At 47.7% G+C, this 27,861-nt stretch overlaps 1 protein-coding gene and 2 long non-coding RNA genes across 6 annotated transcripts in view; 1 reads left to right on the plus strand and 2 right to left on the minus strand.

Annotated features, from left to right (window-relative positions):
- The window catches only part of LOC133224976 (uncharacterized), a 269,398-nt gene that overhangs the window by 213,947 nt on the left and 27,590 nt on the right, over positions 1-27,861 (minus strand). The gene's annotated exons all lie outside the window — the stretch shown is intronic.
- MAP2K6 (mitogen-activated protein kinase kinase 6) overlaps positions 1-27,861 on the minus strand; it is a 55,377-nt gene that overhangs the window by 25,856 nt on the left and 1,660 nt on the right. For all 4 annotated transcript variants that reach the window (XM_061376947.1, XM_061376945.1, XM_061376943.1 and 1 more), the window contains exons 2-7: positions 5,813-5,879; positions 4,817-4,865; positions 2,472-2,585; positions 1,544-1,663; positions 700-816; positions 163-214 (exon numbers count right to left, since the gene is read on the minus strand). In XM_061376947.1, coding sequence (XP_061232931.1) covers positions 163-214; positions 700-816; positions 1,544-1,663; positions 2,472-2,585; positions 4,817-4,865; positions 5,813-5,879 — 519 coding nt within the window. The remainder of the gene's footprint in view (positions 1-162; positions 215-699; positions 817-1,543; positions 1,664-2,471; positions 2,586-4,816; positions 4,866-5,812; positions 5,880-27,861) is intronic.
- LOC133224981 (uncharacterized) lies at positions 20,553-26,800 on the plus strand. The gene is made up of 3 exons (XR_009728985.1): positions 20,553-20,658; positions 21,255-21,334; positions 22,497-26,800. It is a non-coding gene; the product is annotated as an uncharacterized LOC133224981 (long non-coding RNA).

Here is a 27,861-nt window from a genome sequence, read left to right on the forward strand (position 1 = left end):
CCATGAGGTGCTGGGGAATATTTTTGCTGCCAAAAGCCCATTTTCTCTTAGGTATTTTGGGAGTCCTGTGCCTGGGCACAACCCAGCCCCTGCAAGGCTGCAAGCACATGGGGTAGAGCAGACAGACACCAGCATGGTCATGGCTGTGTGCTTGGCACTTACCTCTGTGGATCACGGAGAGCTTACTGTGTAGATGTTCCAGTGCTTTTACGATCTGAAACAACAAATCTGGAGTGAATCACAGCTGGCAGCACCGTGAGGAGGAGGAAACGCTATCTGGCATCACCCACCCCATCCTCACCAGACCTGCTTGGAGGAAAGGAATTACATCTCCCGCAAGTCCTGCACCATCACAGCAGTTTGAGGTGATGATGGGTACCCAGGGATCTCCCAGGACCCTAATAAGAAGGCAAAAGAGATGCAGGGCCCTCCCACACCTAATGCTGTGCCATCTCTCAATTATGTCTTATAGGCACATTCTGGCTTACTCATGGCTTATACAAACCATCACCACAGGACCAGATACTAGAAACCAGGTAGGAATGTCCACATGGGCTGACCCATGGACCATCCTCTTCCTGATGCAAATACAGCAGGGAGCTTGGGTCACATAGAACTTGGCTTAGAAGATAAACACCCCTTCCCTTCCTCTTCACAGAGACACTAATCCCACAGCTAATACTAATAACTGATACTCACAGAGACAGCTATTTTCCCTAGGATGTCCTCAGGAATCGTCAGGCCTTTGTCAATGACATGTTTGTAGAATTTGTCCAGTGAGGTATCCATCAGCTCCATGCAAATCCACACATCTCCCTGGAGGATAAAGCAAGCAAATAGCTACTTACTGGTACGAAGCATCCTTTCCTTTCACATGTAAAGGTCTCCTTTGGCACTTGCCCTTTGCTGGCCTGTTTGCCTTTTCCCTGTCTTTTAAAACTCACTCAGTAAAACTGTACTGAGCTTTCTCTTTCCCTCTCCTCCAGCTGGAATTAAGTGCTGTTCATCTTCATTACCATTTAGAGGTAGTGATTTAGGAGCCCAGAAAGTTATCAGGACTGAGGCTCCTACATGTTCAAGTCACTGCAATTGCTCAGACAGCACAAGTTCTGCTCTCCAGAGCTATGCTTAAAGTTCCTCAATACATCTTGCCTATTTTTCCTCCATGTGGCCTTCACATTGCAAGCCAGGCCAGCATTAACACTAATGGACCGTGCTGTGTGTTGGTGTCCTCAGCAGTGGCCATACCCATCACTCAAACTCACCACCAAGCCTCAACATCTCAGCACAGGGATCTCAGACATGCTTGGCACTAAGGCTTGGCTGCCTCTTCCTCACATGGAACCGCTTCTCTCTTTGCTCAGCACGAAGTAAGTGTATGTGACAGATCCTTAGGCCAGGACTAAGCAAATCCATACTGCACCACATCTAGATGGAGATTAAACCCCTGGCACTTGGGGGGGAGTTTAGGCATGGGAATTCAGAGCCTGGGAGCAGCTCCAGTCTCTCAGGGGCAGCACAGCTGATCTCCAGGATGCCATACCTCTCGGAAAAGAGCCCCGTAAAAGGTGACAGTGAAGGGGCAATCTACCGTCCTCATGGAGATATCCAGATCCATCAATAACCTCTTCTGCTCCTGGCTGTTCACTGTGGCTCGGATCCGCTGGAAGACGAAGCAGTTTAGCATTGGCTGTAAGCACCTCCATACTACAGCCATACCCATGCTGTGCCTTGACATCACTCCTTTACTCTTTTAGCACACCTCTTTGTGTTACCCTTTTTGACACCTCTCAGCCCAAACTGCAGGTGATTTTGCTCTTCCCTGCAAACACCACTCTTTGCAACAGCCAAAAGTCACTGTGGCTTGGGAGAGGAGAAATGCACAGTAATCAGCTTCTAGGCTGGTGAAACCTGTGACTTCCAGAGATGCTTTGGACATCTATTTACATCAACAGACTTGGGTGATGTCTACTGCACGAGAGAGGGCTCCAGCCCTGCAGCCAGACCCCTTGGCTTTGGAAAATGGGCATTTCCCTGACTCCCAGGGAAAGAAAATTAACTTAAGCAATTAAATTTATAGTATAGTATAGTATAGCTATTCTGTACCATTAATGTGCAGAGCCCTGAATCTGAGAGTATATCTGCAATTAGAAAATTTGCATATCTACAAAATGATGGCAAATAGCTTGTAAAGTCCTAGTGAAAACAGGAATATTGTAGACACAGGTGCATGCACTGCAACGCTGGAGACACACTAAGCATCATGCGGTTAAAACACCCCCCTTTTCTTGGTTAAATGGCCCAAATCTACCTCATCACTCTTTGCCCCCGTGCAGAAAGAGGATTTCATAAGGAAAGCAGTAAATCTCAGTAAAGGCATGCATCAGAACAAGCGACATTAGACGTGTGCACCAATGAGAGCATCCACACCCAACAACGCAGACAGAAAGCACCTCGGAGGCTCACTCTACCTTCACTGCCATGATCTGCCCGCTCGGCATGTGCCGCATCTTCTCCACCACCCCGTACGCACCTCGTCCCAGCTCGGAGATGGGCTCCAGGTCATCAGCTTTCACCTCAAAGTTCTGCGAGGGAATGAAACATCAGTGCCAAGGTGGCTGCTGTGCATATCTGCTATGCAAGGAGTGAAACAGCCCTCATATCTAGCTCTGCTTGGCAAATAAATTCACTTCTGTGCATCCCCCTCCCTATCAGTGTTCATGAGGATAGAAACAAATCATGGTCCTCAGAGGCTGCTGCCAGGAGATTAAGTACGATGTGGTAATTAGCAGAGTTCTGATGAGGATGTGCTTGCTAATGGCACAAGCAGGGAGCCTGTGTTGAGGAGCATCCTGAGCGTAGGAAGGATCATCCCATCGATGGGATGCTCACCTCAGCACCATCCCCTTCAGCTGCAGTACTTTCAGCTTCCCCACCCTCAAAGGGCTGGGATGGAAGATACCACATCAGCTTCATCCCCAGGAATCAACTTTGGGCTTTTATTCCTTCTATCCTCCTACAAACAATCATGGAAGTATCTCTATGTTTTTTAAGGCCTGTAAAAGCTTAATTCTCCAGACCTGTAGACAAGCCACATACCAATGAGTGTGCCCCATTTTTAAACCACGGATGATTTATTTTCTCTATCATTTGAGATCTCTTTCTCCTGGCCTTACACAGAGAGTGACTTTGTTTGCAGCCCTGCATCCTAACCTGCCCTTCTCCCTTCTGCCGCGATATTGTGCAGCAGCTCTATTTTTTGCTTCGTATTATTTTTGGATGTTTAAGAAGTGCCTTTGCTCCTAAACCCAACCATTCCGTTCGCCCAACGCGCGACCACATCAGTCAATCATCCTACAGAAAGACGCGGTTATAATGAACCGATTCACGGTGCAAATCCCACACTGCTTTCTGCCGGCACAGCAGAAATAAACCCTGCAGCCTCAGCTGTGCTGGCTGGGGATGCCACAGCATGCAGGGCCACACACTGCATTACTGTGTCGTTCCCTCGCAGCTCCATCGCCTGCAAAAGGAGCCCTGGCTCACAGGTTTGTGCAGCAGGAGGGACTGAAGCATCTCTGCCTGCCTGACACTGCTCCCACTGTTCAATGAGATCCTCTCCAAAGAAGCACTTTGATTCTCTCAAGGCCACTCAGCAGCAAAGGGAGAGGAGGGAAAGTGGCTTTCCCTAGGGATGAGGGGGGAGTGTAGAAAGGCTGGTGGAGCACACGCTAAAGCAACTTGGCTGGATGGTCAGGGAAATGCAAACCACGGGATGCCAGTCCCTCCGAGATAGCCACATATCTGTGTCTGTCAAGCTGAGCTCTGGGTTGTACGAGTGCTTTTCTCTTTGCACCATCCAACATGGGCTCTCTGCCTCCATGCATGGAGCCTTTCTGGAGTGCCTGAGCCTTTCCTCATCCCTAGGACTGCAGGGGAGAAATGATTTTCTTGGAGTCGGTGCCTGCTCTAGCAGCAGGCGTTTTCCCTGCCTCGGTGCTGCACTGTTTTGCTCCAGAGGCATCTCACACTCTTTCCACCTTCCAGCCCCTGCTCCATGCCAGGGAAAATACAAAATCCAAAATGAAAGGAAAGCATCCCGAGATACAGACGTTACAAACCCCTATTAGATTAGCATTCCACTCCATGCATTAACTTGCCGACACCAAGGCTTACCTTTACACCTAATACATGTACTGCCTAGCTTTAAAATCCTTTTATGAATGCTGCTGTGCTGTTTTCTCCTATCAAAATAGCTGGTTTGTTTTTTCCCTGCTATTTTCTCAGACCATCAGGTGACTGGCTCCCATGCTGCCACAAGGATTTGCTTCCAGGACAAGAAGATCTACCCTGAGTTAGACTCCTGATGAGATGGCCTTCAATATTAGCAAAGGGAAATACTTTGGATGAAGGCTTTAAATCAGCAAAAGAACTGCAAAGAGGAGAAAAGTCTGCTGTTAGCAACCCCCTCGTTTCATGACTGTTATTTCCAGGGGATTGGCTGGAATAATGAGGCAAGGAAGGAATTTCCCAGGTGGAAAGCGTGAAGGGGACGGAGGTGTCATGGGATGCAAAGGGTGGATGTTTGGGGACACATTCATCAGGGCAGTGACAACCAGCAGGTCACTCTTCTCAGCTTTTACTCATCCAGCAACTGCCTTCCATTTCAAGCTTTTAATAGCTGGTGTTTATTAATCTGCCTTTTTCTGTGGGGCTGAAGTTAAGCAATCCCACAGGCAGCCAGCACCAGAGCAGCCAGCCCAGGGTGGTCACTGATTCCCAGAGGTCTTCTTCTCAGCACAACTCCTAGTCTTACCTCCTCACCAATAGAGATGCAAGCTTTGGAGTCTAGATCTCTGGGTGGCCTGCAAAGAAGAAAAGGGAAAAGATGTGAAATGTTCCTTACAAAGATCTAGTTTCCCTCAATGGGTAAATACAACCCCTATGGCCACCCAAGCCATCCCCTCACACCTTCAGGCCAGCAGCCCTCACAGCTTAAGTAGTCTCTTAGCTTTGCAGGATCAACAGATACAGCCAACATCCACAAAGTCACCCCAAAAAGGGGTCAGGAAGGAAGCTGCTGGAATTGGCTTTTCTCACATCCAACTTCCCCATGCAGGAACCCAGAGAGATCCATTGCGAAAGGCAAGCCAGGTGCAAGCACCAAATCTCTGCCAGCTTGTATGAAAAATGGATTAAATGGGCATAAAGGTCTAAAACCCCTGTAAATGATTACCCAAGTCACACAGCATGGGTTAACAGGCTAATAAAAGCCAGTCCTCAAGGAAGCAAGGAGAGCCAAGCAGGTGGGAGGTGCACAAATGGCCTTAAAAACACAGGGATTTCTTTTGCAAGGCTCAGTATGTAGGGAAGGGGATGCATTTTTATGCCCTGACCAAATGGATGTTATTCAAACTGGGTGGCCAAAGTGCCACACCGATTAAAACTGGGTGCCTATTATGATTTTTCCTTTCCCTGTGCACATCATAAAGCAGCACATGAGACACATCCACAGGCAATGATGGGTTAGGATGATGGGCTGAGATCCCATGGTTATACCTGGGGCTACAAGAGGAATACAAGGACTGTTAAGCTATTATCCTCCCTAATGATGCCAGTATTAACCCAGGAATTTTGCCCCTGTTCCTTGCGAAGGGTCCCCGTTATCCATAAGGGTCCCTGTTATCCGTAAGGGTCCCCGTTATCCCAGACCTAAAAGCTCAAGCCCTTGCAGCACAGGCACAGCAAAGGCTGGAAGGCAGCTGGGGCTCGTGGTTTTCTTTTCGTTCTGCCTTAGTGTTTGCAGACTTACGTGGAGCTTGTCTGTGGTTGCTCGAATGCTTCTTTAGGAATTTTCAGCCCAGGGTTTCTCTTCTTGCCTGTGAAACAAGAAAGAGGCAGAATTAAAGAAAGGCGCTTTCCCGTTGCTGTTGTTGGGTTGTTTTGGTTTAATGTGCAAAACACAGCCTGTCTATATTTGTTGACCTTATTTAACATAAATGCCCGGCCAGGCTGGTGGTGCTGTCTCAGGGCACAGAGTTCAAAACATAAAGTGCCTTTGTTCAGTAACGCTTCATTTAGACCTGCAAGGTCTGGCTGCCAACTTGGTACAGAAAGCAGGCAAGGGCTCTGGCAAAGGCAGGCCATGTGAAAATGCAAAGTGAAAGGTATGTCTCCTTCTTCAGCCCTACCCATGTAGAATCCCTTAAAACGTTCCTTAGATTTTAAACCATTCCAGATACAGAACTGCAAACCCTGGCAGGAGTAAAGACCTTTTTAAAGCTGAAAGTCCAGAACCAGACCCTGATTCTGTTTAAATGGATGCTTCACCTCTTGGTCATTAAAGTTGTGCAAACCCAGCAAAAAACTAAAGCAGAATTAAGTTTGCAGGCTTCAAAGCCATTTGTTTCTGTTCACACTGACCAGCCAAGGTTCTCTGTGCTGGATGAAGCTCAAGCTCTGAAGTAGTTCAAATGCAGGCTCTCCTGTAAAGGGGGTCCAAGCCGGCAGACACAAGAGCCAGGCAGACTAGAGAAATACAAGAACCTTTTTATGGCTAAACATATACAGCCACATTTCAGCACGGGGTTTTGAATTCATGGGTAAAATCACCTGGAAACATAAGTCATGTCACCAAAACCCCAAGGTAAACATCTGGCTGTCTGCCTGGGTAATAAAATCCCCGGTCCCCAAAAAAGGCACAAGCATCTAAATTAGGCATTAAACATTTTTAACCTAACAACTTATATCAATTACAGTCTTTCTTTTAAGCACCAGGTTTACCTTCTATTCCCAACACTCTCAAACTTTACCTATACACATTTGAGTTTGTTTTTCCTCTTGACAATATCTGATGCCAATAGATGTCTGTACACCCCAGTGCCGGAGGGATGCTAGTTCAAAGTGCAGGCACCCAGAACTGAAAATGACCTTTCCAAAGCAATTAGTCAATTCAGATGGACAATTCTTTCTTTTCCCAATCTTTTCTTTTTGCCTTGTCTGCTCCAAAAGACAGGATCTTTTAGAAAAGAGTCATTCCAGGATGAGACAGGCAGCAGCAACCCAGCTGCTACCTCGTGGGAAAAGCATTTACTGCAAGCCATGGTGCACACTCGCTGTTGGGATCAGAAATCAACAGAGCTGCAAATTTAGGAAAGAAAAGGAAATAAGAAAAGCCAATTCTTTGCTCCAAGGAGCTTCCAGTCCAACACAACAAAAGGCAAATAAAAGAAGGAAGGTCACCCAGAAGCATAAAGAATAGCTCTCGGTTTTCCCAAGAGGTAAAAGCTGGTCTGTAAGGAAGTAAGAGACACTCTCAGAACAAGTGGAGGCATTTCTGTTTAGCAGAGCTGTTCGGTGTCCCTTTTCCTTCCAGTTTTCTCACTTGTACTACAAAGGTCTCTAGCAGGCACAACAGAGAAGCAGGCTCTGCTGTGCCACAGGCAGCAGATACCCTTTCCCAAGCCATGCCAATGTACATCGGATCTGACAGGATGCTTTAATGGGTACCGGTGTTCTTGATGTTGGCATGTTGTAGTTAAAAATGGAGTATCAAAAACGCAGGTCTTGCAGACAAAAACCCGGTTTCTCCGGCAAGGCCTAAGTCTGCCATCCCCGTGACATCTCTGTCTCCAACAACCCGCCTGCATTCTCTTGCAGTTCAAGCAAACAAGACAACCACGGGCACAAGAAAGCAGTAGCTCCATCCTGATTTTGCACATGGAAATCAATACACAGAGATTTACTGACTTGCCCGTGCGAGCAGGATCTGCCTCTTTAGCTCCAGAGCTGAATTCCTATTAACACTCACCAGCTGTCTCCTGACATACATCCACACTACTGCAATGACATTCACACAGCAACCAAAATCAGAAGAGAAACAAGCACAGATTTCCTCTCTTCTTTCCTTTTGACTTTTTTCCTTTATGGATTTCCTTGCACGCTCCCATGCGCTGCACCTGAACCTCAGGAACCTGCTCTCAGCAACGGGAAAACAAAAACAAACCTACTGGAAACAAACCTAAGTTGAACGTGAACCGGAACCGGTTGCACAAGCATCTAACATTCCCATGGGTCACGAGCGGTGTCAGCAGAAGAAGCAGGGAGCAAAACACCAAACCCAAATAAATGTTAAAAGCCTTCCTCCTCCTGGTGAAACAGAACCTGCACTTTGGGGAGTTTATTTTCCTTGTCTCTTCACGGAATACAATATTTTGAAACTCTGCCATTTTTTGGAGGCACAATCTGTTCGCATCTTCCAGTTGCCAAGACACAGACACAGTTTAACGCTCTTTGGGGTTTTCTTCTCAACAAAGAAGAAAGCAACAACAGCAGCAAGGATAAAACATGGATCTCATGACGGCACCAGAAGGGATTGCAAACGGGAATTGCCACAGCCAGGACTCGCACCAGCAGCTCCTGTGGGATGAGCGCTGCAGGGGAACGCGGTCACCTCGCGCCGGCTCACCACATGGGTATTTAATGAAAGTCTTGGAATGCGATCAGGCAATTTCATGCCTCTCATCTGCATCTGGTAAACTTTGGAGCCCCTTTTATTACAATGTGCAAAAACCTTGATTTTTGGTCCCTCCAAGCCTTCTGGGGACGGTGTCTGCAAGTGTCTTGCAGGAAGCATCCGCAATCCTGGACATGGCACTGCCGTACAACCAGAAGCATGCAGCAGCACTCAACATCACTCTGCATTAGGGTGCAGGAGCCGGGGTCCCCCCTTGCCCCAGCTCCATGGGTCCAGGTCACACGTGCTTGAGTGAGCTTGAGAGAGCTCTTCCCCAAAGGCAAACAGTGATGCTTAGAGGCCTTTTTATCTCTAAGAAAAGCCCATAATTGGAAGCCCCAAGATCAGTTCTCTTCAGTATTAACTGCCAAGCAAGCACCTTGCTGTCAAAATAACATCCCCCAGTTTACCGTAGCAGACACTGGCTTTGAAAGATGACGCTGTGTTAAATTGCAGTTTGCAGAGAAAGTCATCTGTACAGGAGCTCAGAATGTGGAGGCAGCTTAATAACATACAAAATTGGATGTTACCTGTTCCATCCACCAGAAAACCAGTATTTTCCACAGTGTTTCTATGAATCATTATTATTATTTTTAGCCTTGTTTCCTGAAGAAAATCACCACGTGCGTGTTCCTTGTGGCAAGTGTAAATCCACTGGCCAATTTCAGCCCTTTCTGAGGAAGAAATTGAGCTTTTGGAGATTGCAAAGCTGATAAAAATAGGCATTTAAATAAAGAAGTCCCCAGCTCAAAGGAGGCTGAAGCACAGAAGGAACCCATGGCACACACCAGGCATTCATGTTCAAGATGTGCAGAAGCCCTGTGTGTTTCATACATCAAATGAGGCACAAACCAGATGGGGTCTGGGCATCAGTGCAGGGGGTTCACTGTAACTCCTTGGGATTTGCAATAAGGAAAACCCCAATGACCTATCATACAAAGCATGATGTCTAAACGTGGCTCCTTTTGCACAGGGTTTGCTATCCTGGTTGATCAACAGATGGGATTGTACATCTGTTCCCCAGCATCCAAAAAGTCTAATAGCAAAGCAATTACCCACAGTGAATACTGAACTGACTGGTGCTAGAGATGTTGCCACCTTTAAAAACCCTCTATGCTTTTTTGGCACTGATGAGAACAGCGGGGACACAAGGAATTACCTGCAACACCACCACAACCTGCCCCATGCAGGAGCATGGGCTCATCAGCCCAAGGAGGTCAATGCTGAGAACAAAGTGAGGTCTGAAAGCAGAACTGTAACAGGAGAAAGAAAACCTGACTTAATGAAAACACATTAAACACTTCCCTGTGAAGGTCTTAAACCCAGTTCCTGAGGGAGGGGAGAAAAGTCTAACTTCCAATGGGCTTGTTAACCTCTTCCCACCAGCACTGACAGAGCACGCATAGAGATTAATGTTGCTTAGCCCATTCCAATTAGGGCAGCATTAAATACTGATACTGAAAATGGAAACTTCAAAGTTTCCCAGCAAAAGGGTAGGAAGCGTAACAGAGAATAACAAAGAAAGGGAAGACAGAGGAATTCACTGCCCACATACGTTGTAACAGAAACTTTCACTTCTGAAGGAAAACCCCGTTCCCTGGTCTCCAGACTTCTCATTGCAGTCAGAAACTTCTGATATAATCCAAAGTAAATGGCTCCTTGCCACAAAAAGCTCCTATTTCCTTCAAAGGATATTAACCAGTTATGTCGTTACCACACTTTATTATTAAAGCTGTGTTTGGTAGCCATGTAGCAACAATTTCTTTCAAATAAGGCTTTTTAGCTATAATTTCACAGGTGGAAATGCCTCTTTCTCCCACTTTTGTAAGAGACAAAAGTGTCTGGTTTATTATTCCTGCCTTTCCTAAGGATTTCTTGTCTCATTTCTTGAAAGGTTTCAAAAGCCAAATGATCTGCTCTTCCCCTATCAGCTGTACTCAACTCCATCTGGAGCAACTGCTGCTGTAAAAGATGTAGAAAGCTCCTATTTAACATCAGTTTCACACAGGATGACCAAAGAGGGGGAATAAAAGTATTTTTTATCAAGTATTAAAGAGCATCTCACAGGTTTATTATTTATGCTTACAAATTATTAAAGGTGAAGGCACACAGAGTGGTTAGAGCTGATACAAACCCATCTTAACAGACATGAGAGTTCAAGGGCGGGTGAAGGACTTGCCCACCTCCTTGGTTCCTCAGTGATCTGCCCCAGCAACAGCTTGTCCTCAAGGTGAAAAGCCTTTAATTCTGCCCAGAGGAATCTCCACCAAGGAATCCCACAAGGATGCCCCAGCCAAGCCCAAGAGGAGCAGGAAGGCCGGGTGCATTCCTGGTGTCCCCACAGTCAAATACTCGCTACCTCTAGACTAAACAACAGCCACCGAGCAAAGACACTCGGGATTCCCTGCCAAACTGTTGTGCTCAGAATTCAAACCCATGCAGATAACAAAGTGCATTTTAAATGAGAGGGTCTGAGGGAGAATCCATGCTGCCAGCTGAAACAGGAATCAAGTTAAAGAGAACACAAACGGGTGTAAACTCATGGACTAGACACTCCTGGTGGTTTCAGTAGTACAAGTGCATCTTCCCAGAGGCCGCTGTCCAAAGGTGGTCCCATATGCCCTTCCATGGGTTGCTGCAGCATCTCCACAGCCATGACCACAGTCCTGCATCACCACTGCCTTCTTCCCATGGGCTTCATCAGTGTGAAAGCCTTAGAGCTTTGCCATACAGGCAGTCAAAGTATGGAATCAGATCATGCCTTTTCGATGTAAAATGTCTTTGGGACAGATCTGCAGGTCTGTTGTTCGTGACAGTGATTTGATGGCTTGGGTGGGAAGTTCTCTCACCACTTTTGCCTCCATGGTTGGGTGGCTGGTCTTGGTAACCCTTTGGTAAAGCTGCACAAAACCACGTTGTGCAATGCTTGAAGCAGGGTGCCAGTGACAATGTGTCCCAGCTGCACCCACCATTCAGTCTGTAAATGCAGAGTTTTAGCTAAGCCTTGGAGAAAACCAAAAGCTAGGTGTTTATGTAAGCACAGTGACGTGGAAGTGGCCCTGAAAAATCTCTTTTCCAACCCCTTATTAAACCACAGAAAAATAACTTAATGTGCAATAGATTCTTAAAACCTGCTGAAGTTTCAACCAAAGGCCAAGGGAAGAGATGAAGTGGATATTGTGCTTTATTTACCTCTTTGAAACACAATTCAACTGCTCCCTCCTTAGCCCTGTCAATAACAGTGGAAGGCACCACTGGCTGCTCTTCCATCACTGCCATGAGCATCAGCTGGAAGCAAATGGAGATGCTGTGATTGGGAACATGGTGCGTCCTCTGTGCAGGACAGGGATGTTCCTGCACGTCCTTTATCTGTGTCTGCTCTCATGGTTGTTTGTAATAACTCCTTGGAAACAGCAAACTTGAAATCTGTTTCCTTAACAACTCGATTCAGGGCTGCTCGGGAGAAGAGAGCTGCAGGCTGGGGCTTTCTTCCTCTCATGTGGATGCTGCAGAGCTGCCAGCTCATTTGGTGGCCATTGGCACATCCAGGTCTGCACACACCTCATTGCTGCCTGCCCCATCCCTGTGCCTGTGTCCACACTGCAACTCACACCTTTATGTCTCAAGAACTGAAGCATTACCTATTTTTCCTTTGTTTTCCCTCAGAAACCACAATTTGGGACAGGAAACAGGAAAGGCAAGAGCACTTTTATGACTGTGATGGATTTTGCCAATGCATACTGGAATCGGGATACACATGAAACACTGCACTCATCACTGATCTCCACTTGAATATGGAGCCACTGACCTCAACCCTTTGAGTGCAACCCTCCAGCCAATTTCTTATCCACCTATCTCCTTTCTGGCTCTGACTGATGGCTGAGACACACTGCACTGAGTGCGGAGAACCTGCTCCTAAAAACACCTTGCAAAGACTTAACCAAGCCAACACACTGCCCCACATGCAGCCAAATTTGCTTTGGCAAAGAGGAGCTGACCTCAGAGCCACAGCCCAGAGGCAGGTACTTTCTTTCCTCAAAGTCAGCCTAAGGAATGAAAATACAGAGACAGAAAAACCCAGCACTTCCATCTGGAAAACCAACAGTAGGAAACCCTGGAACACCAGCACAACACATGAACGGATGATGCTGCATTCATCTCCAGTTAGTGGATGATGCTGCATTCATCTTCAGTTAGGGGATGATGCTGCATTCATCTCTAGTTAGTGGATGATGCTGCATTCATCTTCAGTTAGGGGATGATGCTGCATTCATCTTCAGTTAGAGGATGATGCTGCATTCATCTTCAGTTAGGGGATGATGCTGCATTCATCTCTAGTTAGTGGATGATGCTGCACTCATCTTCAGTTAGGGGATGATGCTGCACTCATCTTCAGTTAGTGGATGATGCTGCATTCATCTTCAGTTAGTGGATGATGCTGCATTCAACTTCAGTTAGGGGATGATGCTGCACTCATCTTCAGTTAGGGGATGATGCTGCATTCATCCTCAGTTTCAATTCCCAAGGCTCATGAAGATAAGAACATAGCATGACACAGCCTGGGCGCAGTTCACTCAGTGACCTGGATAGTCCCAAACTCCTTGCCAACACCATCAGCACCCACACTGCAATGCTGGAACTGTAACTCGCTCTCCTGCCCCAGGGTTTCTCTGTCACAGGGCTCAACTCGCTCCTCTGACTCAATCCTGCAACCTGCAATAAACCCAGGAGAGGCCCCAGTCCAGAGGAGCAAAGCTTTTGCAAGGAGTGACTGAGGTGCACCCAACGAACCGTGAGGCAGAGGTTGTGCAACGCCTGCTTGGATCACACCGGGGTTATTTGTGTCCCAGGGGCTGTCTGTGCTGCAGTTGTGTTTCCTGACGTAGGTCAGCTCTGCTGAGGCACAAACACGACGCAGACAAAGCTCTTCAGCAAGGTAAAATCACAAGGTCAGCCCTTGGTGCCTGCCTCAATAGCAGCCTCCAGCAGGAGACAGTTTGGTGGTGGGAGCTCTGAACAGCACAAGAACAGAAGAAGGTGAAGCAGAAAAGCTTTGCAATGGGGACTCCAGCAGAGTAATATCTGGATCCTGCCGTGCAGAAGCATACAGAAATGTCACCAAACTGTGCAAATATCAGAACCCATTTATCCTCCTTTCAATAAGCTCTGTATTTCTGTAATTCAATTTTGAAGGTAATTTCCTGGTTCAGGCTAATCTCTCTTACTCTGCCCATTTTCTTCTTAACACATCCTGCAGAAGGGCTGCAGGCTGCCGTGTTTATTCGTGTCAACATAGAAACCAAGGGGGATGCAATTTCTCCTTATCTCTGTGCACATTTTAGCTATGTGAGTCTGTTTGTTACCCTGATAACAGAGCATCTCTGCATTTTAGAAGAGTTAAGACCTTCTGAGAGTGAAGCGGAAGAGGCACTTTGATAGAGATTAGACACAAGATCCTGTGCTAAGACATGCACTGGACACAGGGATGCTGGGAAAGGGGCAGAGAGCTGATGCAGCTTATGGGCAATTCTTTACCCTCCTGTAACCCCTCCACTAAACAAAACTGAGCCCCCCTGCAGCCCTAGTCCATAGCAGCTTGCAGGGAGCACTGTAGTAATCACAGAATCAGAGACTGGTTTGGCTTGGAAGGGACCTTAAAGCTCATCTCGCTCCAACCCTCTGCCATGGATGATGTGCTGAAGGAAGCTTCCACTGCGTTTTGTGGGACAGCAACACCCAATACCAGTTTGTTGATGAAGACTGGTGTTCTGATGGAGGGGTGATACCACACGGCTGCACAGGAGAGGGTATGAGGGTTTAGGATGACCTTTTGTGTCGCTGAGCTATTTCACAAGCTCCCACACTGGCTTGGACTCTCCCATTGCTAGGACCCTGGACTCCACTTGCCCCCTGCTCTCTGCCTCGATGTGTTCCCTGCTCCCCATTCTAGTGCTAGCTTGCAGGAATGCCAGCACAAGAGGAAATGGTGTCTTCAGCGCCCATTTTCACACTCACAGACACATGCTCCCTTCTGATTACTAACGGTTCAGAGAAAACAGGGAGGTGACAACAAACAGCCTTTCAGATAACATCCCTTCCTGGCCCAGAAACAGCATCACTCCCAGTCTGAGCACGGGAACAGCAAAGGGGCACCCACACCATGTCCCTGCTGCACTGGTGCCAGGACTACGTTAATATCTGCAGATGTGACGAGGCAAGGCACATCCCTCCCCTGCCATCCTGCACTGCTGAGGCAGCCTTTGCATTAGCCAGCCTTTCTTCACAAAACAGATGCAATGCAAAACAGCCCTAAATCCGTAGTGCTTTAGGTGCTAATGTAAGTGGGAGATGGCAGATAACAGAGCTCTGCCTGGCTTGCAGCACAGGGCACAGGAGGCTTTAATATTAAAGCCCCTGTTACAACACTTTGGCTGAACTCATCTGGCGTGTGCATCCAGCTGCTTGGATGGCCTGGGGGAAAGGGCACAGCTCCTCCCAAGCACCAGCACCTCTGTGCAAGCAGTGGCAACATCACCCAGCAGGAAAGGCACTGGTTGCACCAGAGCTGGGAGCATCCCCTGCCAGGGAATTCCACCCAGGCTGGGGCTCCGCTGTCCCAACCTGACCCCAGCTCTCCAGGGATCACCTCCCTGTGCTGGATGCAATGGAAGTGTTCAGTTCTCTGCTGATTCACCACAACCACAACACCAGGGACATTGTGGTCCATGGGATAAAGAGGGAAGAGAAGGGACCAGGCACCAGGATGTGCATGCTGTGGTTAAAGCAACAACAACCCCATCCATGGCCATATGCAGGTTAATAATAGAATCACAGAATATCTGGAGTTGGAAGGGACCCATAAGGATCTCATTGAGTCCAACTCCAAAGTTGCACAAGCCTTGTTTGTGTGTGTTATGTTCCTTCTGCTCAGCACAATGCTGCCACATTGCACAGGGGACACAAGGCAACACAGGCTCACAACAACCATCCTGTTCCCCTTGGCACCTGAGAGTATTAGCCTGAACCCATGGAGGTGGTTCAAGCTAAGGATGGGAGCGCAGGCTTGTGAGACATCCCTGACACCCTTTAGCTGCAAGGAGCCACCAAGTCTGTGCCTTGATGCTCCATACATACTGGATCCTCCAGAGACTCCTATGGAAGCACGTGCATAAAACCACAATATGCAGAATTCAACAGCTTGCCAACACATGCCTCCATCTGCAACAGTCTAACAGAAATCCTACAGGGACCAAAGCCTCTTCCCTCTCCTTACCTTGCTTTACCTTAACTATTTTTCCACCCATCAACTTAATTTCATGGGAGTGCTCAACCCTCCTCATCACGCACAGAGAGAAACCACTTCCACTGCTCCCATCACACCGTCTCCAATGGCCTCAAATCCTGCAGATCACTCACGCTGCCCAATGTGAGGCTGTGAAAGCCAAAGGCAGCCCTAATGGCTCAGGGAAATCTTATTAGTGTCCAAGTGGTGCCAAAACTGACTTTGCTTTCTGCTGATGAGCAAGTTGCATCTCTTGCAGGCTCCTGCACCTTCAGCATTCAGGCTGCTGCATCCTCCCATTGCCCTAGGGAAGATGCAGTGGTGCCAAAGATCCCAAAGAGCAACAGAGGACATTTGGAGCCTCATGGGCTGTCCCCTTGCCCCTGTTATGAGGAGAAATCACAGCAGCAGAGCTCCGGGCAGACGAGCACAGGGGCAGTCACTCCAGTCACCAGCACATCATTTCCCTCTGCCAAGGTCCGCTGGCTCCGCTGCCTCCCCATCCCAGAGCCTGTTTTCATTGCTGCTTATCTCAAATTCGGAAATCCACAGGAATTGCTGTTTGAATCCGACCCTCGTGGGGATTGTTTTCATGGGGGGACTTTGCGTTTAGTCGCTGCTTTGTTTTCAAGCTGTCTGCTTCTAGTGGGAGTTTGCTGGAACCAAAACTGGAGAAAAGCTCTTGGAATTCACCCAGGGAACAAAAGGGCTTTTGTGCAGGAGGATCTGGAGGACTCGGCTGCTTCCATTGCTGCTACCTTCATCTCCGTCCCTCCCTGCCAAAAATTACCTGCAGTGGTGCTGGAGGTGGGATACTGCCTGTGCAGGGGGATGGACAGGTAGGAGGATGGACACCTTCACAGGGAGAAGCATGAAGGGCTTCCCAAATGTGCATGCATCGTGGTGTGCAAGGCTTATCACAGCCTTTCAGCCAAGCCTTGTGCTCCCTGCCCTGGCTTTGCCCCTTGCATAGGGTGGGCTCTGCTCCTCAGTGCATGCAGCAGCACCCTTATACATCTCCCAAGGGTGCCATGCTGGTGGGTGCTTCCATGGGGTGATGCAGCCCTGCGGATAAGGGGATGAATCTCCAACAACCAATGTGTGAGCAGGGATGCTGCTGAGCATCACTCCTGGTACTCCATTTGCTTTGGTTTACTTCCCCTTATCCATCAAGATTCCACCTCAAAACACCAGTGAGTGACCACACGCAGCTACAGGGCGCTGAGCAACTTCCCATACAAATACCTAGCAGTCACCAGCAAATCTCCTCTATCCAGCATAAAAGCAGGGGCCCTGCCTGCAGGATTTGCCTTAAATCCACCAGCCTAGCTACAAACACTTCTACACTTCCTAAACCCACTGCTCCCTGGAAAACATGACACAGTGAAGGAGCATCCATCCCTCCCCAGTGCTCTGCAGAGCCTCAAAACCCAGCTTTCTTAGGGCAGTAAGATCCCCTCTCCATCAGACATCCTGTGGATGCCTTTTTGCTCAGGGTCTCCCTCCAGTTTCTATTTGGCTTTAACGTGGTCAGGATTTTCCCCCAGCAGATTCTTGTGAGGTGCTTTTAAAGAAGAATCACAGAGCTTCATTCCCCCTAATAAACCAGAGCACCCTCTGCATCTGTTCCCATGCCGAGGGGTGACAGGTCCATGCATCCAGCAAAGCGGGCAAGAGGCAGCTCCAGCACCGTGCATCCCGAGCCAGGGCCTCTTGGAGCTGTCAGATGTGCTGCCAGTGTGGAGAAATGCAAATTGCTTTGGAAAAGGAAGGTGACATTCCCACCCGTGTGCTGACTGCTGCTGCGCTGCACACTCAGACCCAGGCCTGCGGCTCCAGCTATGAAGGTGCTTATGTCTTGATGGTACTTACACTTAAGCACGTGCTTACTGTGAGCACAGGCTCCTATTAAGGCTTTATCAAGCGCCAGGCTGAGCAGGAAGCTGTGCATCAAGGCTGTGCCCAGTCTGTTGTCTTAGCCTTTGCAATAGCTTCAGGCTTCAGCCATACCCATCAAAAGGGACAATCTGCACACAGGCACTGGTGGATTCCCTCTGTAATTGGTGGTGTTCCCTTATCATCACCCTCCCAAGATGCTGCCCCATAGCATCTACTTGCAAAGCTCCATAGAATCATAGAATCAACAAGGTTGGAAAAGACCTTTAAGATCATCAAGTCCAACCATTACCCCAGCACTACCAAGTCCACTACTAACCCGTGTCACTTAGAGCCTTATATACATGGTTTGTGAACACTTCCCAGTGCTAAGGCTCATTCACAATGAATCAGGAGGCTTAAACATAGGAAAGGCAGGACTTTCCCACACCAGAGGGTGTGATGGGGCAGGAAGGAGTCCCTTGAGGAGCTCAGCAAACCATCCCCGGGGAGAGATGCACAGTTACTTGTCCTTAGCTCTAAACCACTGATCCCCAAGTGTTAATGCAGCCCCATTTCTCTGCAGAGAAGCTTTTGCTCGCTGAGCAGGATTGCACCCAGTGCCTGTCTTGGTGTCATCACCCTCACAGCAGGACAGAATAAAATCTAATCAATACCACAGGGCGATCTGAGGTCTCGTTTGTGTGCTCCAGGCAGCCGCAGGAGGCTCATTTTACCCAGCACAGATTTAATTTGCTCAGCATATTGTAAATGTTGGACATTTAAACTCCATCGTTATCAGCCATCTACAACTGCTGATGCACTGCATATAAAGCCTGGGTTTATAATTTTCTGCTCATGAATAAGCCACCTTAGGACAAAATGAGCAATTTATGTTCCGCAGAGAGAAAACTGCCCATTGATTTGGTCATTTTGCAGTTATACAGCATCAATAACTTTTACAGCCAAACGGGAACAGAGGAATGGGCCACAAGCCATTGCTTTAGCAAATATCCTCACCCTCTGCAGAAGCCCCTGATGGGAACTCCGATGGCTACATCAATCCCCATGGTCTGGCATCCACTGTACTCCTATGGGGAAAACAGCACCTCTGGTCGCAAACAGTGTCAGAGTTGTATGAGACACCTCCAGACTGAATTGCTGCTCTCCAGTCCCCAAGCTGTGCTGTTCTTTGGCAGCTGGCAACTGCTTGTTTCAAGTGAAAGTGTCCAACTGAGGTTAATTTTAGGACCACTTTCCTCTTTGGAGGTGCAAATAACACTCAGAAGGATTTCAAATCAACGCCTCATCTCTTCCAGCGATATGATGCTCACGCTCCGTCCTTCGCCCTTCCAATTGCCTGCCTGCATTGGAAGAACACCACAGCACTGGCATGGAAGGGGAAGGTCCCTTCCTTGCTTAACACCTTGTCATGGGGCATTTTGGTAAAGGTTCAGCCAAATGTTGTGACTGAGTTTTCAACACAGTCAAGACTTTGCCCTATCTGCCTTTGTGCTACCCCACCAGATAGCTCTCTTGTTTTGATGGAAGAGCTTATTTTTATGCCTACATCATTAAAGATGGGATTTTGACAGTTCTGGGCAGCGTAGAAGGGAGGCACTAACTCCTGCTCCCTCTGCTGGCAATGCCTCACCTAAAATGTGTAGGTCCTACTTTAAAAACACACAGGGAATCTATCCACAGCGAGAAGCCAAAGGCAACTGCGGGGAAACCAAACCCAGGTCCCCAGCACTGAAACAAAGCAGGAGGCTCCAATGGAACAACCACCCTCCCGTTTGCACTGTCAGCAACAACAGCAGCAGCTCCAAGATACCCCCAGCAGCAAGAGCTGGAACTGCTCCATCACCACTACAGCAGCAGCGAGTCCATCTGACCACGAACATCAAGTCTTGGTCCTGCAACCACTTCAGGTTCTATCTTTGCACTAAGAGAAACCTCAAAGCCCTGCATGCAGGATGCTGAGCAGCTCATGGGGGTCCAAGGGAAGCTCTTTCAAGGTCAGAGAGGTTTTAGCCACAGGTCAGAGAGCATGAATTACAGCTCTCCTTCCAGACACCTGCTAGGAGCATACAATCGCTTGTACGCTATATAATAAAGCAATGAGGCTGTGAAGGAAATCAGCCTTTCCCCACTTTTTATCATGCAATGTTATAGTAGTTTGGAAAACACATTGAATAAATGCATTATGGTGTAGTGCTGGGGCAGAAAACAAGTTTTACCCCATAAAGTGTCCCTTACACAACCGGACGCCTATGTTTTCTATCCACACATGTCCACGTGGATCAAACCCCATCAGGTTACACCTCTCCACCCAGCTTTCTAAATCAGGAGCTGTACATACAAAAACCCCTTTATAAGCCTTTCTGTCAAAGCCTCCATAGAACTCCCTGTGTGAGGTTCAGGACTGTAGTGTCAGTTATACACACACACACGTTCACAAATCCAGCGCTGCTTTCTGAGTTGCAAGAACAGATAAGCAGAAACGGGATCAAAAGAGCCCAAGAAAAAGCAGGGTGGTATAGATCATCTACACAGATGCATCATGTCCACCCTACTTAGCAACCAGGACAAAATACATCCCAAACCTTGTAAATTCTTGTGTGTGCTCAAACCACAAGCACATTCAGTCCCACTGACTCCCGCAAAAGGACTCCTATGCTTCAAGTTTAGCACGTGCACAAGTTGCTTCAAGATCAGAGCAAAATAAAACCCCTATTTAGCTTCTCTTTGAAGGGGAAAAAAGAAGATTCCTCAGACCCCACTCATCCAAATGAGAGCCCTGCTTGGCTACAGCTGCTCTGCATCGGCTCTGATTCAATCTCCCAGATTGCTCCTTGTGTTTCAGCTGCAGCAATGACTTTTTAAAGCAAGCTCCTGGAAAATGAGCCTCCCCCCTTTGCAGGAGGTGCTGGCCAGGGAGATGCTTGCACAGGATGAGCCCTAAATGCCTGTGCCACAAGGTAAAGTAAATGCTTGTTGACGCTGGAAGCGCTGGCATTGTTCTGAGGTCTGCGCAGGAAGAGCGAGAGGAGGAATGCTCTCCTATTGCAGGAAGCTGTTCCAGCCTCTTATCAGACATAAAGCTTCTGATTCCTTGCGGGGGAAGTACCAAATGTTTTTGAGGGGAAGGAAAAAAAGAAGGGGAAAAAATAAATCGCATGCTTGGCTGTAAAGGAAGCTGCCTTAATGGCATGAATGAAACCCAAGTCGTGCTATGTGGGAGCTTGCTGCGCTAAATAGCTTAGGCAGCTACAAGCAGGAGTGTGTTACCCTACTGTCACCCCATAGAAACCCGGGGATGGGCAACCCAAAGGTCCTTCTCTCTGGCCAAAAGGTGTCTGCAGCCAATTGAGCCTTTCTTGTCTCCAAACACCAACTTACTATGAACCATCTCTGAATGCCGTGTCTGTGTCGCCCTCCCCAGCTGCCAGGGCTATTTTGGGCTCTCCCTCCAGTTCAGATGCTGCTTCGTCAGGGGCTATTTCCTGATGTCCTTCCACACACTGCACTGCACTGATCTGCTGTTTGGGTTAATCTGTAAAACTGATGCTTCCTTGGCAGGAATTCAGGTTCTCCATCGAGATGCTCCAAGTTTTAGTGGCAATGAGCAAATCACTGGTGTCCTTGGGAAACATAAGGACGTCGGAGCCTATGTAAATGGCCTTTATGTTTCTTCTAGAGGGTGTCTCCCAACGGACAACTCTGACACATAGAATGGCTCTCTGGTTACATAAGTACCTGTATATGTAATGGATATATAATGGCTGTCATGGCTTACTGCATAGATATCTGAGTAAACCTCAGTTTTAAGTCTGTTCACCATGTTATCAGACTTTGTGCTCCATTTGAGCCAAGCACTTCTGGTCTCTAGCCTGGTTCCTCCTGATTGGTTATTAGGGGATTGTGGCTCCCATCTCTTACAGTTAAAAAGCAAAACACCCTTTGGAACAGGTTGAAAAACAACAGTATCTAGAGCATTGCTTTTCTTCTCCTTTAATAGGCTACTCTGTCAACCCTCTGCTTGTTAAATGAGAGAAAAATCTGTGGGCATGCAGTGAAGGTCAATCCTGTGGTTTTTGAGAGCATTTAATTAGGACGGTTAAGTACTGAGGTCTGCTTGGGAGTGAGCTTCTCCATTAAGAATCTGCATCCTTCTGTCTGCAGAAGCCAGCCTGCAAAAGGGGGCTGCAGGTTAAGGCTCCATCTCCATGTCCAAACCTTCAGTGGTGTTTGAGCTTAGGATGAAAACTGTTCTGGATTGCCTGTCCCGTTGCTAGCTCCAAAACCTGCATGGCATGATCCTGCATGGATCTCTAACATCACAGAGTCCCAGCTGGCCAGATCCTGGCCTCCTTGAGCAGGGGCTGGGGTGACCCACTGCACCCTCAGGGACCCATCAGGGCTGCCAAAAGCCCTGTGCTGTGGCTTGTACTCCTCCCGAGGCATTGCTTGCTGAGTGCTGAGGCTCAGTGCTTAAACAAAGCTGCTTAAGATGTAGCTTTGCCCAAAGGGGCTTTGGCATTTTGATGATAGCATGTAAAATCCCTGTCTTCCCCTTCATCTGGCTGGAAGAAGGGCAGATGTACTTAGCTGCTACAGGTGCTTCACTCCTTGAATGAAGCTACAATAAATGTCACATATCTGGGCTTTAATCCCTGGGCAGTGGAATCATAAATGCTACAATCACCGGCTGCCACTTCCTTTTCAAATGGCCACAGCATCAGCTGTTTGAAACAAGAAATCAACTCCAGTCCTACAAAGCCAAACTTGGTTTTATTTCTCCATGCTTTCGCAGCACTGGAGACCCTAATTGCAGGCAATTAAAGCAGCCTTAGGAAAAGAAGGGCTGTGTTGAAATCCAATCTGGAAAGCATACCTCTAAATAGGTGCCAGTTGCCAGTGCTGGAGAAGCGCCCCAGGAGAAAGAGCTGGTGCTGCACAAACCCTCCACATAGAGCTGGGGCTAGAAGGACCTTCTCCTCTCCTGTGTCCTGGTTACGTGAACACTTCACCTCCTGCATGCAGGCACTTGCATGAGCATGCAGATCCAGCAGGCTCTTACTGGGGCTCCTGCATGTGGGAGATGCTGGGAGCTGATGAGGGCAGACTGAATGGAGCAAGTCCAGGGAAAGAAAGTAATCGATGCTGGGCTTGCCTTTAGAATGTTCCCTCTCCCTTTTTGATGCTGGTGCTCTGTAAAGGTTTGCCTTTGCCAGATGGGGACTTCCATTACTTTAGAGCTGTCAGAACAACAGAAGACTTCTTTGAGTCATTTTCTGTATCTGACCTTGAATTACTGGAGCAGCAATAAACATTAAGAGCAATGAGAACAGAGTGAAGCTGTAATTTTGACATTATAACTTGCTGCTCAAGTGTCAAATAAGCCCTGCTGAAAACACAAATAAGGGTCCGACCCTGCTGCAGGATGAAAACAAGCACAAAAGCATGCTGCCTGGGACTTCCACAGCCCAGCAGCCAGATGATGCTCTGAGGCCATTTGGCACTGATAAGCATTGTTTCACTGAGTGCAATTACATATTTCTGTTTAGAAGAAAGATTCTCCATCAAAAGCAGCTCCCAAGCCTCTGCTGATTCAGCCTTCATTAGAGGCCTCTTACTGCGGACACAGTGAAGTGGTGACTCCTGTGCTTATTTTCTATTGCTGCCTTATCTTTGGCATCTCATCTGCAACTTCTGCTGGGTTTATTTTTTTCTCCACTGCTTTCATCTGAGTGCAAGAGAAGTGGCTGCTGCTTGGGCTTCAGTTCTTGCAATGGTTTTTGATCTGCCTGGGTGCAGGATAGGAGAATCTAGCCCCGATTACAAAACTGCAGGCTAAGTAGGCTAACAAAACAGCAACTGCAAGAAACTGGATCAGCTTTGCTCACTGAGGTTTTCCTGCTCAAACCGGGGGGGGGGAACATGCTTTCTCTTTGCAGTCTTGCTTACAAATCTGAAACTATGCAAACAAGCCACAGTCATTGCTCCTACAGGAACTCCAAGGGATAGTAGCCTGAGTATCTCCAACCCCGAAGTACCCTCCTGATGCAGTCAGATGCTGCTTTTACCATGCCCATACAAATCCAGGCCCCTACTTGATGATGGGATGCAAATCCAGAGCGATGGTCAGCCTCATCTTTGCTAGCACCAGCAGACTAAGATGCACAAGTGGCTGTCTGGAGCTTCCATAAAGGATGTCCAGCATCTGTCTGCAGCATCTCCAATGTAAAGGTGATTCAGAAGTGCTTTAGCACCCCAGAGACTTTCACAGTGGGATGAACCCTCTAAAACGTTAGCTGGGTATTTGGCATTCCTAGCTTAAAAGGAAGGATAGCTTCAATTTTGGCTTTGAGGCAAAAGTAAGCCCTAAAATTGACAGTCTCAGGCTTCCCCTCTCCAAACTTCTTTCCCCTGAGCAGAAGACACTTGCATTGACACTTGTCACCATGCAGAATACAGTGGATCTGAAGACAAAGGCAGACTTTTTGCACAGCGAGTAGATATGGAAATTGCACTGAACGGCCTTCACTGCTTTGCTACCCCAAACCATAATATCTAACATGGCACCGCTTCAGGGTCCTAGATCTGCTTTCCTGCTAACTTTGCTCTTGCTGATAACGCTCATCTCTTCCACTCTTCCCAGACAGGCCCCAAGGAAGGGAGCAAAGTAACTCCACAGGTAATGAAGCATTTAATTATTTATTATTTTAATTATAGCTCTGTCCGGGTCCAAAATGAACAGAACAGTCCTGCAATTTACCCAGCCACTGGAGACTGACTCAACACTGTATAATGATGCTGCTGGTGACCATGCTGCCAACTCATGCAATGCACCCATCATCCCCCAGAATTAAGTGGCCACAGTCAAGGACATGCAGGTGCTCTGGGTTTTACCTCTTTGCCTTACTCAGAACTACTCGTGCCACTCGCTGCCATTGGGAAGCTGTGACCTGGGAGATGCAGAGCTTTGCTCTGGAGCTGGGGGAGACCTGCTATGGGCAGGCTGAGCATTAGAAATGCAAGTTCATGGGGTGAAAGCAAGGACCCCATGGGAAAAGGCTGGGAATCATGACCGTGCACAAAGATCAGGGTAACAGACCCTGCGGTCCTCCAAGTGCATCCCAAGGGAAGGCTGCAAGCGTCTTCCCACTCCTGTGCTATTAAAGCTCCCCTCTTTTCCTTCTGTTTCCAACTTATAAAAGGGATCTGAGCTTTTGTCAGATGTGTTTTTTAAATGCTTTTCCAAGAGGCTTCTATAGGTGCTGTTATGGCTCTTCTCAGAAGAGAAAATGGACAAGTGACATCAAATGAATGTATCATCTGGGGGGAAAAAGGCAACTTTTTAGTCATCTTGTATACCTGCAACCACAGAACACAGGATTTGCAAATCCACCATGTGACTTTGAAGGTAATTGTGTTCCATTAATGCCAATACTCTTGGAGGAATGAAGTGTCTCATCTCTAAATTACTTCTGTGGTTTTAATTGAGTACCATTTGCTTCACCTTAGCAGCTTGTGTATGTGTCAGAGGAGGGAATTCACCCCAAAGGAAGTTCCATTTTTTTGGGGTGTCTAAAGTAGCAAAATAAGTGTGGCAATGAGAAACCTACACTTTTCTTCAGCTGGGAGGAGAAAACAGCTCTTTGCTCCTTTTCCCCTGCAACTTACTGCTTTTATTGCTATAATTACTTCTATGGTTTGAGCTTTCAATGCCTGTGTCTTCCCATCCATGTTGGGACACAAGGACATGGCACCCTGCAAATGCACCCTGGTTTTTGCACCCCCAGAGTCACTGTCTGGGCTCGAAGGGGTAAGACCTGCAAGCAAATGCCTCCTTAGTGCAATGCAGAGGGAGTCAAGGCATCAGCTAGAGGGGCTTGATGGGGTGTTTTGGTCCCTGCTGTGCAGAGCAGTGATTCGGTTTATGTCAGGCATCGTTTCTAACACTTTCTACCCTAACCAGTTGGTTGATTAACTCATGGTTAATTCCTCCAGCATGGCATTACATGAGATTTTAAAACCTCTTTATAATCGCTTGCCCCCTCTTAATCCAAAGCAGGTACACAGGCACTTCCACCATGGAAGTGATACAGCAAAGCAGGGTGAAATGGTAATTCAACAAGATAATCCTAAAACATTAAAAGTAAATACACAGCATGGACTGAAATTGGCTGTCTGCTGCTAGACCAGGCTTTGCAAGGCTTGCACCTCACTGGCCATGCCACAGCTTTGCTAACCCTGCTCTGGCAGAGCCTGGCCCGTGCCAAGTGCCTGTGTCATGGGAGTGAGTTAATAGTGAGAAGCCGAGGTGGTGCTGACAAGGCAAACTGCTCATTGCACAACCAGCCGAGCCTCGCGCTGCTCACGGGTTAATTTTATACCAGCAAAGACCTGCCACCTACCAAGGATTTAAACCAAAATAACCCCAACTACCATTTAGGCTTTACACTGATCCCACTGAGGCTTCTAGCTGGGAAAAAAAAGAACATTTCACATAAAATGTAATATTTAGAATAGGCACAGGGCCTTTGGTCAAAGTCCATAGGGTACATGTTCAGCCAGCACCACGTGGGACGTGGTTCTCATAATCTCAGTGTCCTTTTCTCAGCTAGAGCACAAAAAACTGTGTTTGAAACAACAAAGTGAAAGATATTAGGAATGAGATCAATGGCCAGAGATATTAAATTAAATGTAGCTCATTTCAATGCACAGTTTATGAATTAGTGGTCTAATGGGAAATGCTTGCCCCTTCCCTTATTTCAATGGAGAAATCTGAATATATGCAGGTTGCTCCTCTGATGTGAGTGAATAATTCCCCCATTACAATGAATTTGGAAGACTCTTGAATACATCTGCTGCCACGAGAGTTCAGATTTATAGCCTCAGACGCTGTTTAACTTGTAATTAATATGGACTTCCGCATTTCTTTTTCCTCTTCCAGAATAATATCCTATTAGTCATGACAGCAAAAAAGTGCCCTATTTGGGCAACGATTCAACTTCTTCTGAGCTCCCACTGACATCAAGTCCCACTTGTCCAGAGCAGGGACTTGATGGAACAAACTGCAGGGACCTGCTGGGGAAATCTTATTTGCTGTGGATTGCTCCAACTAAAAATACCATTCTGCAACTTCAAAGGGGGGATAAAGGTAGAAATGAGTGAAATGCAGGGATTTGGACCTGCTTGGTGTCTTTCTGACTTTATCTCTTACGAAGCTCTCTTACTCTCTTCCGGAGTGCATCAGGACATCAGGGTACAGGGAACCTGCCTACATCCTGCAAGCACGATGCTGGAGGCATCTGCTATGGAAAGGGCCAGGATGAAGCTGTTGCTTCTGAACCCCATGGAATGTTTTATCTCCTGCAGCCCGCGCTACAGTTGCGTGCAAAGCACATCACCTCCACTTCCTGTATGGCACAGGTAGGGTCCAAGGAGCAGTTCTGCCCTCTAACCTAGGTGAGATTCCTTGCAGGGAGCAAGTGTTATCAGAGAATAACCATCCCGGTTGCATGTTCCCCTGACAAGCAGCATTAGGCAGAAAAGAATTAATCTCTGGCAAATCCTGAGCACAACTTTGGAAAGGATTCAAAGCAGGGAGAGGGCTCCGCAGCCCAGCAGCTGGCTGGAGCTCCACGCAGTATTTTAGAAAGCTGACGAGGAACCTCCTGTGCAACACATGAAAGCTGATCCTGAAATGCAGATTATGCCTCCCTTAATTCATCCTGAAGAGCGATACCTCTGCTGCAAACCCCTTCCCGAGCAAAACCTCCGCCTGAACAGCTGAACTTGGAAAAGTTATCCGTGCAAGGAATTCAGACTTAGACACCCGTACTGCACAGCGCGGGATGGACGGGAAACGGATTCAAGAATGATGCCATTCATTGAGATCATGTTTTGTGGGTTGGCTACTTGCATTTTCCCCATTTTCCTGGTATGAAGAAGGATGGACAAAGCGAGTGCATGGGATAAGCTGCACCCCAGCAGGGTGGGCTGCACAGCCACCAGCTCAGCTCCCTGCCACCACTGGCTCCATGTGCTGCAGCCATCCCAACCTGAGGCTTTTGGGGACCCCCAGGAAGAGGCTGCTCCCCTGTCACTCTATGGGTCTTGCAGGGACCCTCCCGCAAGCAGCAGCGGGCATCGTTCAGTTCAATTCTGCATTATCAAA

This window comes from Neopsephotus bourkii, unplaced genomic scaffold (assembly GCF_033783945.1).
Source record: "Neopsephotus bourkii isolate Nb327-2 ecotype Australia unplaced genomic scaffold, CSIRO-AGI_Nbou_v1 NB_1749, whole genome shotgun sequence".
NCBI lineage: Eukaryota > Metazoa > Chordata > Aves > Psittaciformes > Psittacidae > Neopsephotus > Neopsephotus bourkii.